General features: G+C 37.4%; 1 protein-coding gene across 7 annotated transcripts in view; it reads left to right on the forward strand.

Annotated features, from left to right (window-relative positions):
• The window catches only part of ABCC4 (ATP binding cassette subfamily C member 4), a 152,447-nt gene that overhangs the window by 17,758 nt on the left and 118,505 nt on the right, over positions 1–16,184 (forward strand). For all 7 annotated transcript variants that reach the window (XM_049815799.1, XM_049815800.1, XM_049815803.1 and 4 more), the window contains exons 5-9: positions 3,917–4,006; positions 4,457–4,620; positions 8,802–8,927; positions 11,756–12,005; positions 13,680–13,784. In XM_049815799.1, the coding sequence (XP_049671756.1) occupies positions 3,917–4,006; positions 4,457–4,620; positions 8,802–8,927; positions 11,756–12,005; positions 13,680–13,784 (735 nt within the window). The remainder of the gene's footprint in view (positions 1–3,916; positions 4,007–4,456; positions 4,621–8,801; positions 8,928–11,755; positions 12,006–13,679; positions 13,785–16,184) is intronic.

A 16,184-nucleotide genomic window follows, 5' to 3' on the forward strand; every position in this document is an offset into this window, starting at 1 on the left:
ACTCTCTGTTGCCTGGAAATTGCTTCACTGTCCAGTTCCACCCCCCTGCCGCCCGTTGCGGTTAATGGTGGGATTTATTTATATTTTATTCCAGCAGCGCTGTAGAGCTAGCGAGTTGCTCCTTTGCAGGTCCGAGAGGCTGCCCCCCTCTCTCGGGGCATCCATCAGGTGCTGCGGTACTGCTGCTGCCCTCTCCAGGCTGGCAGGGATGCTTGGCGTCTTCACAGGCAGGTCCCTTTAGTATCCCCTTACTTGGGGAGAAGAAAGAGAGGCGTGGGCAGAGGAGACACGGTTCAGAATCAAGCTGAATCCTAAGGCTAGGGTAGAGCCGTTTTTTTAGTATCAATCACTGCTTTTACCGTGGGAGCGCTGGGGTCCTTCGTTAAAGCCAATGAAGTATGAGAAGGGATGTATGTTTAATAAGCTGTAGTTTCTTTGCTGTCTTTGTGTCCTGATCAAGAAATAGCTGTCCTCGACAACAGACAGAGCTGAGGCCACTGTCAGATAGAAAGTGGAACAAGAGAAGTTATGGATATTACCTGTAGGAAGGAGTTGAGTGGCATCCAGGGTGAAATGCTGGCCTTCGTGTGCTCTGGGGAGCAAGCAACCCAATTGTAAATGTCTGCTTCCCTCTTCTGAAGCTGTTGGCAATACCCAAACCATTGAACCCGACTCCGCTTCCAAGCAGAAGTCCCTGCTGGGGATGCTGCAAGGGAAAATGCCCTATCTTTCTAGCTTTAGTGCTGCTGGAATAGTAACCTGCCAGTTCTTACCTCAGCAAAGTGGTTTAATTGAAGGATCAGACTGTAAAGTTTCTTTAGAATGTAAAGAAATCCAGGTTATTTTAACCATCCACTTAAGGCAAACGCTTGTTCTGCTGGTATAGGTCATGCAAAGGTTTTGGACAAAGCAGTAAAGTGAGGAGAGTAAAAATGTCCCCGTTGTAAGTGGTGATTGCTTTTCATGCACGTATTTATTCTCCCTCTTCTGATACCTTGGAAAGTATCCTCTGGGAACTCGGCTCTAACATGGCACACTGCTTTCTTGTACATAAACATCTCTCTAAGGTATTAATTTACTAAACTGATTATCATAACACAGTTTGAAATTCATGAAATATGTATATAGCAATGTTGTTTGTTGCTGTGTTGATATTAGCCTAGAAGCTTGGAAAAGAAATGTTTGTAATGTGCACCCTTTTTCTAGAGATGTGATTAAATGGAAAATTAATCTCTCCTCATCTCATAAATGTTGTCTCCTGAGGGTGAAGGCTGAGGTCACAGTAGAACATTGATAAACCTTTCTAATCATTTGTCTTCATTATCTGAGGCTTATAGATAGGTCATACTTTCTCTTTATTCTCATACAGGCTTTTGAAAGAATCTGGATGCTAATTTGCCAGCACTTTTGCGGTGTTTGTTAATTGCTGTAGTAAATAAAAACTTGGATTTGCAAGGATGAATGGGTTGGATGAGAGAGCATCCTTAGTGCTGAACTTCAAATGCTCATAATTCTTAAGTTTTAGACCCTTTTTCATTTCCTGGAAAGTTAAAATCTCATTTTGCAAAAACCATGCATTCAAACTCCAAGATCTTTTGTGATCAGTAAGAAGTATTAGTGATGCACACAGGAAGCTTGTAACAAAAATGAAAATGGAATCTGTCTCATGACTCAAAATCTCATGTTCTAAAACCAAAGGCTACTTATGGGAGGCTGATTATTATTATTTTTTTTGGAACACTTAACTTTTAGAAATTCTTTGAGGTTCAGAATAACCACTAAAGCAGTTTAAGCTGTGGAGTTGTTGGTTGAGACAGAAAGCAGCCAAAAAGGTGTCAGGAGTTATTTGACTGAGCAGTTATATTATTTCTTTCTATGGTCAGTTCTCCCTTTTTAATGTGCTTTTGCATTAACTGTTTGGGGCAGGGAGAAATTAAAACACTTAAGATGGGAGTATGGATGGCAAATAGTTAAAGAATTGAAATTGGGCCTGTGCAATTATATCGGGGGGCGGGGGGGAGAAGAAGTTTAACCTAAGACATCAAGTGTACAAACTTCTCTCATTAGTTCATATAATTAAAACCTATTTGCCTTGAGAAAGGGTGCTTGCTGGCAAATATATCCATATGGAAAATTTATAGACAGAAAATCAGGCAGATCTTTATGCTGAAAACAGACAGATAATTGGCAAATGTAAAATAAAATGTAAATTCGAACTACAGTTGCTTTTTAAAAAGGTGTGTGGCTCTAGCTAATCTTCAGTTGTATTTCTTACCTTCAGAGTGAATTTGTAAATGTTATGGTCTGCAGTATTTAAAGCCACAGTGTACTGACTTTGGCTGGGATAGCGTTAATTCTCTTCATAGCAGCTCATATGGTGCTGTGTTTTGGATGTAGTGGAAAGGGAAAGTACCAAAATAGGACTTCTTGGTAGAAATCAGTTATAAAAGTAAAACTTCTGTTTTGTGTCCAGTGTTTCCATGTCCTTCTGTATACTTGCAGTCTAGACAGGTCCATTCAGCCAGGAAAATGTAAGGCTTATTTAACTTAAAAAAAAAAAAAAAAAAAATCAAATCCCAGTGCTACTTCAAAAGTAGGTTTGAAGCAGGAATGGAAGAAAAGAGTAAAATTGCATTGCTACTGATGATGGGAGTGGCTGTCTCTTACCTGAGAAGACAAATCAGTCACAGATGAGCACCCTCCTTCTGGCTCCGATGGTTTTGCATTATTCCTCCTGAGACTGTCTTGGTCAAAATGAACTGGGCTAGTACATTTTGGAACTGAATAGTACTTCGATGTCTCATGTTCTTGCACCTGATTTAAAATACTGGAACAATATTTTTGAAACAATTAGTGCTCTTCGGGTTAGACTGTTGATCAAAAAAGGAATCCTAATAACAGGATATTGTTTGGATGGGGAGAAGTAGATGTGCACCATCTAAAAATGTGAAGTGTTTTTGAGGAGTGAACTATTCCCGTTACAAGAAAACTTGTTACGTGTGTTGTATGGTTTTTTGTGGTTTTTTTTTTACTTGTGCTGCAAAACTGTTTTCTTTCTAGCAGGTGTAGAAGGAAGCAGGATCTGTTACCTACATCTTTGAGCTATTTCAGTTTGGATCTTTGCACTGATGTTCAGACTGCATATTTCCAGATGTGACTTTTTGGGGGGCATTTTATAATCACATACTATTTTCTACTTATTAACTTACTTCTTAACCTATAAAAATGTTTGATATTTACTCTTGTTGCTTTTCATAACCTGCTAAACTTCATTTAATATAATTCAGAAATCTTATGATTTTACAAGAGTTATTAACAAGGGAAATATTTATTAATTTGTAAAAGGAATATTAACTCTGATTTTCAAAGACAGAAAGCACAGTTTGCAGTGTTAGCAAGAGCTGATAGTGTAAGATGAATAACTTGGGGTTTTTGTCTTCTGTGAGGAATCTCATTCAAAACAGAATTCTTTCAATTGGCCAAACATTTTCCTGATTTTAATTTCATCTTCGGGTAGAGTTTTCTGTTCCCGTTTTGAACAGATGCTCATAATGTGGGGAAGAGCAATGCAAATGAAAAATTACAGGCTCTTTCATTTAGTTCTAATACGTTGTTCTGTTGGTATTTTCCTGTTTTTAATCACTTTAAACATGAAGATAGTTACGTCCATTTTGTTCTTGCAGTCCTTCCCTAGATTTTTTTTTTATACTCTCTTCTTTAGGACGTTCTTCAGAATATTTAACCTAACTCACATGTTATCTAAGGCTCTTGAACTATGCCCAGATGTTCTCAGGCAAAAGCTGGGATGTGCCTTCAGCTTTTGCCCTGGTATTGTATTTGTGTATTGAGTCTTATGTATATAGGTGTACTGTGCTCTATAAGCTGTGACAATTTGAGACCATTCTGACTTTTTTAGGCACTTCGTCTCAGTAACGTAGCTATGGCAAAAACTACCACTGGTCAAATAGTGAATCTTCTGTCAAATGATGTGAACAAATTTGATCAGGTAAGATGTATTACCCATCTTTCCCAAGGGGCTGAAGAAATTGTGGGGTTTGAGTTAAGTTTTTGTTTACAACTGGTGATTAAGTGTTTCTTATGAACATTTCTTCTACTTGTTTTCTTGAACATCATAGGAAGTGAAATATTTTCTTAGAATATAGGAGGTAAACATATACTTTTTCCCCCCCCTTTTTAAATATTTTCCTGCTGTTTTCTTAAGCTCAGAGAAATATTGGTGCATGAAGATAAAATGAAGTCAGTGTGGTAATTTGCTTACTTTCTGGAGGTTAGGCACCTCCATGTACATTTAGGTCTCAGAATCTGGTGCAGAATTCTCACTGGATGCCTCAGTACCTGCCGCCAGCAAAGGTGTTTCCTCAACTTTTGTGTTACTGGGGTTTAATTTCTTAGCTAAGATCAAAACCTAATTTTTGTTTCTTAACTATTTGCCTAGGTAACAATTTTCTTGCACTTCTTGTGGGCTGGACCAATTCAAGCTGTAGCAGTAACAGTACTTCTCTGGATGGAGATAGGCCCATCATGTCTTGCAGGAATGGCAGTTCTGATTATTCTTCTTCCTGTCCAGACATGCATTGGGAGGCTTTTTTCTTCCCTAAGGTAAGGTCGCAGGTGTTGGATTGTACGTATTTCTGTCCTGGGTTTTAAAATGTGTGTACTGGATGGAGGTGGAGTACTGCTCTGAGATCAGCTTCTGTCTGTTAAGGTTTTTTTGCATTGTCTTTTTTCTTTGCCGATGTTTTTCATAGTTGCTAATGTGAGATTTCTGGATTCCTGTTTAGGGACTTGAAGTGGTCCGTCTTCCAGACGTGCTGAAAACATATGCTACTCATTAGCTGTCCAGTATATTAAGAGTTGGGCTACTTCTGTAGCTAACTTGCTGTAGATCTTGGCATAGAATTGTGTAACTCCTTGAGCTTTGCCTTCCTGCGTTGATGCTTAGGGAGTGGTTACTACAAAGACAGTACTGTCAGTCCCGCTGTAAGTTTGACTTACTGGGGTGATACAGGAGTTGCAGTAGAAAGCTCTGAAGGTTTTGTGTTCAAAGATCTTGCTCTCCTCCAAGGCAAAGATGCAGAGAGGAAAAAGGGGAAGGAACTGAGAAAGGAAGAAAAAAACCTGTGATAGTGGTTTTGATGCCAGCTATGAGGTTTCTAACTGTAAGGTTCTAGGCTGTGGAGATATAAAATGAGTTTGCGGTATTTTTCCATTATCAGACAAATTTAATTTGTTTTTCTGTGACTTCTTCCTAAAAAAAAACCCCAACTTGACTCAAGTGGGAATATTGAATTATCTTCAATGTTCTCAGTTCCTAACTTTCTTTTTCTTGTGTAATTAATCATGCTGTAGTTAGGTCATGTGTTTATAAATGTCTTTTGCATCTAAATGGGAACATTTTTGCGTTCCTTTACTGTGTATGCATACGCTTAGTGGTGTTAATGCATCTTTGTTGCATTTGTATTCAGGGCGAATGGGTTCCTTCTAGCTCTTTGGATAGGTAAAACTTTTGGTGAGTTACTGTTGTTTTCAAGTTGTATTTTGAGACAAGTTTTCCAGAGGTATTGAGACTGGCATTGCCATTGCATGGCTAGGTATGAAGAGAGAGCTGAGAATTACAAGATGAGATCAACTCATAGGCTTTCTTCTATTTGTAACAACTGTGATAGTCTTCAGTTACTATGCTTATGTGCTGTTTCTCAAATAATAAGCCATGATCCATTCGGTGTTCTCTGTCAATTTCTTAGGTTTTTTTATGATAAAACCTGTTTGTAGAACACTTCCAATATATTCTTACATGTGCATTTTCACTGCATGTGTAATAATATGCATGCATAAGTATCAAGCTACTTCGCTGTTGGGTTTTTTGAGTTTTAAAGTTTTTGAGGTTTTGAGCTTTGAGTCAGTAGTTAAAATACTTAGCACTTAACTAGTGCCTTATCCATGGTGGTAAGCATTATTATCCCCATTTTACAGATGGGAAACTGAGGCACAAAGAGATTAAGGGACTTGTCCAGGGTCAGACAACAAGGTGACAAAAATCCCTTCTTGAAGGTATGTATTTTAAAAGTTAAATCAGTGGCAATGTAATGTTGTTTGGGTTTTTTCCCCCATTCATTAACAGCCACTTCTTTGGATGCAGCGCAAGGGAAAGAATTTGTTGACCAGAAAAACTTCAGCTTGTCTGTGTGTGCACGGATCTTTGTATTTGTGAATAGAAATGTGCAGTGAACAGAAGGAGTTAATGGAAAAACTGGAATGGATTCCAGCTCTGTAATGATGAGTGCGTTCTCATGGCAGTTGTTGGGAATCTGCATGGATTTAAGGAAATCAGCCTATGAAGAAGTAATTTAAGGATTAAAGCCTTTGCGAAAATCCAGGCACGCTCAATGTGGCAGCTAATTTGTGCTATTATTCAGCGTTGTACTTCTGACCCAGTCTTGTAAACATATACATGCAGGCATTAGCGTCAGTGCTGTAGGAGTTCACAGAAACGGACTCAGTATTCTATGGAATGGTATACACTGTATTATGCAGTATTGCTTTTACCTGCGAAAGTACTAGAAGTGTTACAAAATACACATGACCTAATATATTATTTGAGAAATAGTTCAATTATTGGACTGAAGACCATTTCATATATATTTATTTACAAGAGCTCAACCCTTTCACAGCTTAGCCATGCAACCGTAATAGTTTCATTTAAAGTCCTTTTAATTTTTTTTAAAGAAAATTACTATGTGGAACTGTTGTTTTAGACATGATTAAAACCTACCAAATATGCCTCATAACAGTAAAAAAGAATTCTACAGCTTGCTTAATTTAGGATGTTTATTAGTATCATAGAGGGGACTTCTCAGACACTTGAAGAATTTTCAGGTCCTTTCTTATTGTGCTCTTAAGCATGCTATGTGAGCATGTGTTTCCCAGTCATCCTGATCTGCATGTACTCTGAACTTAATATTTTTAAAACTGGGGACGTGTCTTCCTCTGCTGTAAATTGCCATCACTGCGCTGCAAGTCTGTGTACTTTAAACCACTATATCGTATCTCTGAGACTGTGGCTTCTGGTATGTATGCATGTACAAAATATGCTTTTTGCAATGTAGAGTAGAGTAACTTAAAACAAACAAACACCCACTTGAACATTTTAAAGCAGTTTGAAAGAGGATGGTTACTATGATAACATTTCACTGGGAAAACTGAAAAATTAGTTTGTGAGAACTATAACCTTTTTGATTCACACCATTTAAAAAAGAAACCTCTGTTAAGTTTATTACTCTGAGTCATTTCCAACCTTCTGTTATCTGGAGACCAAGCCTGAAGTTAGGTCTGAAAGGTGACCGATTCAAAAGATTGACGGAGAGAATTGTTGTTTGTTGCTGCAGAGACATGAACAGCACATGCTAAATTTTGCTTTTTGTAGTGGTGGTGTGCGTATGGGGAAGAAAGGATGAGCTCTCGCATTCTTTGAGGAATAGTTTGTCTTTTACTGGGTTTTTGGTGTGTTTTTTTTTGTTTTTTTTTTTTTTTTTTTTTTTTTTTTTTAAAGAAAAAGAGGATTTAGCAAAGATAATCTCATTCCATGTCAGTATGGTTGGTTTAGGCTAAGCTATCTTCCTTAGTCTTAATAAGAAGCCTTGATTGTATTAGAGCCAAGTTCCTACATTTCCTTGTCAGTTTTCTTGTATAAATATTTCTTAATACGCTGCTTCAGCCATCCCAGTGTTTATGGAACACTGGTGCTGAGAAGTTTTTTCGAAATGATGAGCAGGTGCCTGAAATTCTTTCTACTTAAGTGCTTTTAAACATGTCTATTTCTTCCAGAGCATCAGACAAATCTTACAGGGGGCAGGTTAACCTGACAAAACCCAGCCACCCTTTCTAAAGAGGTTTTTCGTTTGTTTGTTTTTAAAAATGATCTCTCAACCTTAACTTTCATTGGTATGTACAAAAATAAGTAATTTGGCAAGAAGAGGTATATTTTATCAAAATAAGGCCTACCATAGCTCACTATTCAGAATTGTAATAGGCTTTATTAGCATGGTTTATGCATTGATTACGTGGCTTCTAACTTTCTATGCTTTTTACCTAATTCAAACTGTGACTTTATTATTTAATATATTTATTTTACAGTTTGTTCATCAGTGCAAACATAATGTGGGACTAAAATAGATATATTTACTTCATTGTTAATTACAATTAATGCTTAAATAATATTTATTTATTAAAAATAATCATATCTAGATTAGCTCTCTTAAACTACTGCTCATGTAGTGCTGTTAAGTAATCTTTGCTTCAACTAGAGTTAATCTTAAAAAGACACAAATGGAGGCCAGTTTCTTTAACAACCTCAAAAGAGCCTTATGAGAAGGGTTGTTATTTTGACATTTCAAAACCATTTCTAAAAGTAATTTTCTCATTTTTGTTTAGTTCTAAATTTAATATTTGTAAATTTTTTTTATTTGAGGGGTTTTTTTTGTATACAAGTATGTTGTTTAAGAAATACCATGTGTTTGCGCAAGCTGACATACAATTCTGAACATTGAATCAACTCAGTTCCCTGAGAATAGGGAATACCAGGAATACAGACATACCAAGTCTCTCTGCTGTATGTCAGCCTTAAGATACTGTTTTAGGAAGACCCTTTAATGCAATTACAATTATATGAATGCTCTTTACAAGTAAAAGTAAAAACTTCATTAATATGAGTATATTATGCAATCGTAAATAGTCCCTCTTCTTTTGAGATTCTGAGAGTTTTTACTTTGTGCTATTTACAGAAGCAAGACAGCTGCCTTAACAGATGTCAGGATTAGGACCATGAATGAAGTCATAAGTGGTATGAAGATAATAAAGATGTATGCTTGGGAAAAATCATTTGCGGAACTTGTGAATGGTTTAAGAAGGTAATCCTAGAAAGATACAGCTTGGTATATGATCTATATGTTTCCATTTTTTTACATGTCAATAAGTGCATTATTTTGTGCTTTAAAGTACAGTTTACTTCACCTTCTTTTGGCTTTCTTTTTTTTTTTTTTTAAAAACTTGCCATAGCAAGAGTGAAGGAATGAAAATATATCCTAAGGGGACAGAAAATAGAAAAAAAACCCCTTTGATATTGATAAATTCTGTTTTGTTTTTTTTTTTATGCTTTCCTTTTATGGTTGTATTTAAAAACAGCAGCTAATAAACTGTAGTAGTTATAATTGGAACAATTTAATCTTCACAGTTCTGTGAGGAACCAATAAGCAGACATTTCCCTTCTGAGAAATATATGGAATCTGTCTTTCTGTCCTAAATGATAGCATCTGCAGGTAGTACTCTGCTTCCCTTTCTGTGTTTTGAAGTATTGTTCAAGCCATCTGGGAAGGGTGGAGGGGAGAAAGACAGCAGCTCAGAAACTCCCTAGTTGTTCAGTTGGCAAGGCCAGCCAAGTTTGGTATCCCATGACGTTCATTTCAGAGGTCTGTCAGCATCTGATTAAAACTTATTAATAAATTTGATTTTCAATCAATATTTGTGCTTTTACTTGACAGTGTAAGAGCATTCAGTGCTGAAGAAAGACTGTAGGAGTTCAGGTGCATATTTCTCATAACTTAATTTTCACGTTATGTTCCTCTCCAGCATGTGAGAAGAAGGTTGTTATCGTCCTGTAGATTCTCTGATTATTTTTTTTAAATTATTTTTTAAATTTGTTTTATTTGGAATTCCTTTTTTAAAAAGGAATTTTTTTCCTTTACATCCATGTGCAGGCTTGCAAACTTGCTAATGTTCCCTGAGACATTTCTTCCCACGCACATAATCCTTTCCTCCTTCAGATTATAGGATCCCGTGCTGATTGAATGATCTTGATTGATTGAGAGCTTTGCTCTCTTGCATGGAGTCAGAGAGGATATTTCTTTATTGAAAGCTTCCTCAGTGGACGTATTCACATTACTAAACTTTAGATTTCCAAGTTCAACACCTCATTAGGATTAGAGGCTTCCTTTTTAATGATAGAGAGAAATAAGCTCCTCCAAAACACATCTTGAGCCCTCTTTCTTTAACTGCGCTGTGGAAAACTGTAGTTAAAAGTGCTCAGTTCAGCCAGGTGATTTATTGCCCACTATTTCCACAGTGGCCCTTGACAGTTGCTAAGACGACAGCTGAACTCCTCCGTTGCTCTTTTTTCCAGTGGCTGTCCATATTATTTTCCTTCAATATAACTCCATGCCTTAAGACAGTGTAGTATATTATATACAGCCTGTGGTTAGGCTGTAATTTATCTGATATTCATGGAGAGTAGAACAAAGAACTTGCTGATTATTCACAGATAGTGACAGGATTATCATGGATTATTAGAGGGTGGGAAAAGAGTTTCATCCAGGATTGTAGAAGTAATTGAATTAGACCCAATTCAAATAGTTTACATACAAATGTTCTTTCACTGTACTCTGGAGGAGATCAGAGATTGTGAGCCCTTAAGCTGAAAAAAATGAGTCTTTGAAAGTCTGTCAATTCAGCCAATTTGGCAAGTATAGTGGGAAAGTTGCTTAACTAGTTTTCCAGTAGCGCATCTTGCATCCTTCTCTCCGTTAAGTGAGGATTTAATTTACTTCAAATTGTTTAATCATAACTTGAATTTCTAATCTTAGTATATAGTTCCAAGTGCAAGGTAATCAAAACAATCAAGATTCTCCCTGAGAAATGCCAGAATATTTGGGAAGAAAAATTAGGAATTGTTTCAGGATTTTATATTCTGTAGCATTTCAAGCAGATAAAATTAGAATATATAGGGAAGGAGTAAGTTGTTATGGCTCTCTTGATAAATGATTGTTTTAATAAGAAGTTAAGCCTGATGGCATCCACATTGTAGATAGTGCAGTAACATTTTGAGGATTGGACTTGATGAGTCATTTAGAAGTGGAAACTGAAATTTAACTGAAGTGGAAATTGAGAACACTACGCATCAGCAGCTTTTCAGCTGCTGGAGGGAGACTTATGTGTCTGTGCAGTACTTCAATCACTATTTAGCTCGCGTAATGGCTAGCAGAACAATTGGCCTCACAGATCAGTATTTGCTGAATTATGAACCAAAATTCCTAGAGCAAAAGAAGCCAGGAGCAGGGTCCAAATCAGGAAGGATTTACACTGACATCAAAGGAAATACTGCAAATCCTGTGATCCAGCTTGAGGAGCAACAGCTGAATAAAGGCAGATACTTGGGCCATGGGTGAACTCTTGATCTTTTGGAAGTTGCCCTGTTTTTTCAGCTGCAGAGTATGTGTTGATCTTTCAGTCACAAAACTCCTGATACTCTAGTGGATTTTGATATTGGAAGGATAAGGAGTTTGTGGGTGCTTGGCCTTTATACAGAGGTTTTTTCCTCTTTGCTGTTGTACGCAACCCAGAAAGATTTGAAGCAGATTAGAATCTGAATTCAAATACTAGTTTGACCAAAGCAGAAAAAAAGGGTATTTTGGTTTTCTGTCTCTGAAAAATAACTATTTTCTATAGCTACTAAGATATTAAGTATAGTAATTTTCTGCACTCAATTTCTAAACCTTGTAAATTGTTTTGTGATTTACCATATAACATACTTTCTTTACAGTTCGTTACGTATGAGTTGGGGTGGTGCAAGAGGAGGAGAAAGTATATGGAAGTAAAATCCTGAGAGTGGGTTTCCCTCGTCCTATTGTTGAGGGCAATTGTAATGAGAGAGATTGATGTGATTGTTTATATTTTGCATTTTTAGGAAGGAGATTGCCATGATTATGAAAAGCTCCTACCTTCGAGGACTGAACTTAGCCTCATTTTTTGTGGCAAGCAAAATAACAGTGTTCATGACTTTCATGGCATATGTACTACTTGGCAATGTTATCTCTGCAAGTCGGGTGTTTGTTGCAGTGTCCCTGTATGGTGCAGTAAGACTGACAGTAACTCTGTTCTTCCCTTCGGCTATTGAGAGAGTATCCGAGGCAGTGGTTAGCATACGACGAATCAAGGTATGGTTATTGATTTGAATGGAATGTGGATTTCTTCTCTTATTCTAACATTGTTTTAATGTCACCAGCAAAAGCAGCCGTAATTTAGTTTTGCAGTTTGGGATTTTTAATGAAGTAACCTATTTTGAAAACTGAACATGTTGCTGTGTATGCATGTGCAAAAACATGACAGGCACTGTAGGGCAGGCTGAAATGTAGGAGAAAAGTGTATCTGCAAAGAGGTGCTGTAGACATGCGTACAGGTATGCAGTTACGTTGGAATTGAGAGTTGGAGGACAAAGCAGGCAGATGGGAGTTGTAGGATTCATATTCCGTGTGCACTGCACTACCCTGTCAGCTATGGGGGACAGGCGTGAGCTGTAGCTGGTGTCTTGTGGCTGGAGTGAAGACGCAAATTCAGTAAGGATGAACATCAGTAATGCTGCTAGTTTTGGCAGGTGGACTTTATTTTGTTTGGTTTGCTGTGTTAAGTGTGTGTTGTGAGTAAAATAGTCATGTTTGTTGTATGTACCAGTACTTTAGCATAAACTGCAAGAGTGACAGACTTAAATGCAAAATGCGTTTTAAATTTAAAACTTAAAAAGTCTCAAATTGTCAGGTTATTGAAATACAGAATTAAAGCATGCCAGCCGTTTTGGAACTTAAATTTGCAAAAAAATCCCCTGGTTAATCTAATCTAGAATAGGGAAAACAAACACTTCAGATGTAATCATACGGCTTTACATAGCGTCAGTATGCCATTTGTTGATGAAAGTAGCTAAAAATCTCCTATTTTCTTCTCTGTGTGCTTGAATATAATAAATCAGTTTGTTGATAAATTTGCTAACTGTACTAAGCCCGCACAAAAACCTATGTATTAAACAAGTAATCTTTGCACTTTAAAGCAGCATTTTGTGGAAGTTGATGTGAATGGAGTTAGAAAAGGTTAATGTATGAAAATCATGACTACAGCAATATTTTGTAGGCACTAACACTTACTATTACTGCTTAAACTAAACTGTGGGAGGGGAGAGAAGTGCTTGGGATACTGGATGTTGCACACTGTCTTTTCTGTACTCTAGTATACCCTGTGTTGAGCTGCAGGGCAGTGCTCTTTCAAGGGATATTTCAAGCTGTGCAGGTTGACACAGATGGCTGAAAAAGATGCCTTAGGAACAGAGGGGCACTTGAGCCGAGGCAGTGATGATCTGTGGGGGTTTTTTGGGGTTTTTTGTTTGTTTGTTTGTTTGTTTTTGTTGGTTTGGTTTTGTTTTGTTTGTTTGTGTTTTTCTGGTTTGTTTTTGTTTTTTTCTCTTGTCTCTGTTTCCAGCACATCCTAGTGGTCACATGATTTTGCTTCTGACAGTTGGCTCCAACTCCCTTGTGCTTATGATTCCTTAAGGGTGGTTTTTGGAAACCAGCTCCAGAACCAAGGTTCATTGGGCAAAGAATTGTCCTAATGTCCCCACTAGCACAAATGAAGAAAAAAGTTATATGGTTAACACCATGAATTTTAAACAGTGGCGGGGAAAAATCAACACTAGAAATAAAACTTAGGTTCTACAAAACTAACAGAAACCATAAAGAACCCCCCAATTAATGTTCTGTATGCTGCTTCCAAAAACATGTCCTTGTGTTCCCTTCCCATTCTCAGTCTCACGTTAGGTAATATCCTGTGCTTTTCTTCTGTTGCAGAACTTTCTGGTACTTGATGAGATCTCACCCTTCAAGCCACAACTGCATGGTGATAATGAGAATGTCATTCTTCATGTTCAGGATTTGACTTGCTATTGGGATAAGGTAAATTTACTTCTACTAAATGTGAAGTGTGTTGGCACTGCAGGTATTTGAAGTCTAAAAAGCAGTATGTCTGTGTATAGCGTGCTGATGTTTTGTATTCCATCTTCTGTGTATGAGAATTCCTTTCTTGGCCAGAGACAGGTCTGACTTGGAGCCGGGGAAGCTCCTGTGAGCAGCTTCTGGCCCTGCAGCCCGTCCTCCGCTACCAAAACCCCACCACACAAACCCAATGCAATCTTAAAAGTAGCTATTCCTAAATATTATATTAAATGTGTGTTTCTGTGTGAAAATATCTCTTGTTATTAAATAGCCCTGTATTATAGCTGAGATACTTAAATTGGAATTACAGACAGACAGCACAGTAAGGCGGGCCTTAGCACATGTTGTGGTTTTTTTTTCTGTGATATGAATGCTGATCAGTCCATTAGTCTAGAACCAGTACAATATTCTGCTTCTCATAACAGATTTGAAAGCTTTATAGACCAGGCAGCACGTATTTGTTACTCTGTGTATTTTAATTGAGACTGTTCAGCTACAAATTGTTCTCTGCTTAAAATGCACCAAACCTACCAAAAAGACATTACACAGGTATGTTATGTATCCTTTTCTGTAAGAAAGGCAAAGATTGACTGTGGTTTCTGTTTTAAAACTGCAGTTGCTATGGTAAGCAGCAATTTGTGATGAGTTGTTGGAACTATTACGAGCTGCCAGTATCCTTGCACAAGGGAAGCTTCAGTCTCCGTAAGAAATGCTGGAAGCTCTAAAGTGAATTTTATATATAAATGTGATGCAAATAAGACAAGTCATGTATTTCCCTTTATATACCCTCTTCCCTTACATATGCTGGGTCCCAAGAAGATAGTGTGAAAACATGTGTGAGGATCTACCTGCTACTATTTCTACTTAGCTACAAAAGAAGCATGCTATATTACTGTGCTTTAGTTTTTCAGAGTTGTCTCTGTGACATAAATCTTTCTTCATAAATTGAACAATTTTTTAAAAATAAAGTGATGTGAAAAACTTAATGGTTAATACATTCTAATGCAAAATGGAATGTATTTCTTAGTCTTTGTTTTCCTCCCAAACCACACTGGTACCACTGTTCACAATTTATAGGAAATGGTTGCATAATATGCCCATAAAACACCTTTTTTTTTTTTTTTTTTTTTTTTTTTTTTTTTTCCTCTCCCATGAGTTGTTTATATTGCATAAAGCAGGGCAGCATGACTGGAATTACTGGTTTCCTTTTGATTTAAAAAACCAAAACAAAACCACCAACAAACCACCCACAAAACTCTTAACATAATTTTCCTTTTGGTATTTAATTGCAGTGTGCATGGGAGAAGAATAGTTCTCCCAGAACTATTAAGAGCTGCTGAGAAACTTTCTCTTATATATTCTTACAATGATGCAAAATAATTTTATAGAGTTGCTCACTGAAAAGTTGAGTTCTGAGAGAGGTGTTATAAAAGGAAATGCTATCCAACTTAGCTTGCTACCCTAACTAGGTTTCTCAAGACTCTTTAGATCTCTGTACAGACACTGTACAGCTAGATGATAACTTTTTTTTATTTTTTAAGATTGTGAGCCAAAAGAGATACTGATAAACCCCAACAACCCTCAAATGCAAAATTACTGGAAGTAAAAAAGGGATTATTAGCTAGGCTTTTAAGAGAACAACCTAACATGGTGTATTACAGTTTATCAAAATAAACAAAACCAATTAATTCATGGTCACACTCTTGCTTTACTAAGGCGAGTATTGTCTTGAGTCCCACAGGCTAGTCTGATACCAGCATGGGACTAGGGTTTCTTCAGTACGGGTTTTTACTGATGTGCCTTGAGTTTACAGAACAGTCTGTCTGCTCAACTGAGCAACTTTAGATTTAAAATTCAAGCATTTGAACAGAGGCCAAATTTATCCCTTGTAATTTAAATCTCTTAAGTGAGAAGCCTAAGTGGTGTAGTACTTCTGTGCAATACATGATCTCTGTATCCATTTGCTGGGATGAATTGCCTCTTTCTCTTGGCCGTATGGTGTGTAAGGTCTGCCTAAGCTCACCTAAGGAGTTGCTGCCCCTGAAGGGATCAGTCTCGTGTCCCTCTGCCCTCACACTCTGCGTCTCTGTTCCCTCCCCTGTGCTGGTGTTAATGCTTGTATGTGCGGCCCTCTGGCGAACCAGTTCAAAGGAATAAAGCAGTAGAAAATGAATTTTAATGCGACTCGTTTTCTGATAGTTTAGTCCGGATGAACAACCCATCTGCAAGGTTAGGCAAGAACAAATGGCAGAAGGGAAGGGAAAGATATATAGTTGGCAGGGCACAGGGGAGCTGTCAGATGAACTTAGCTGTAATACTAGTCTGTGCTCTAATTTAAGTGCCTCAGTTTAGTCCCTCAAA

Source organism: Accipiter gentilis, chromosome 13, assembly GCF_929443795.1.
Source record: "Accipiter gentilis chromosome 13, bAccGen1.1, whole genome shotgun sequence".
NCBI lineage: Eukaryota > Metazoa > Chordata > Aves > Accipitriformes > Accipitridae > Astur > Astur gentilis.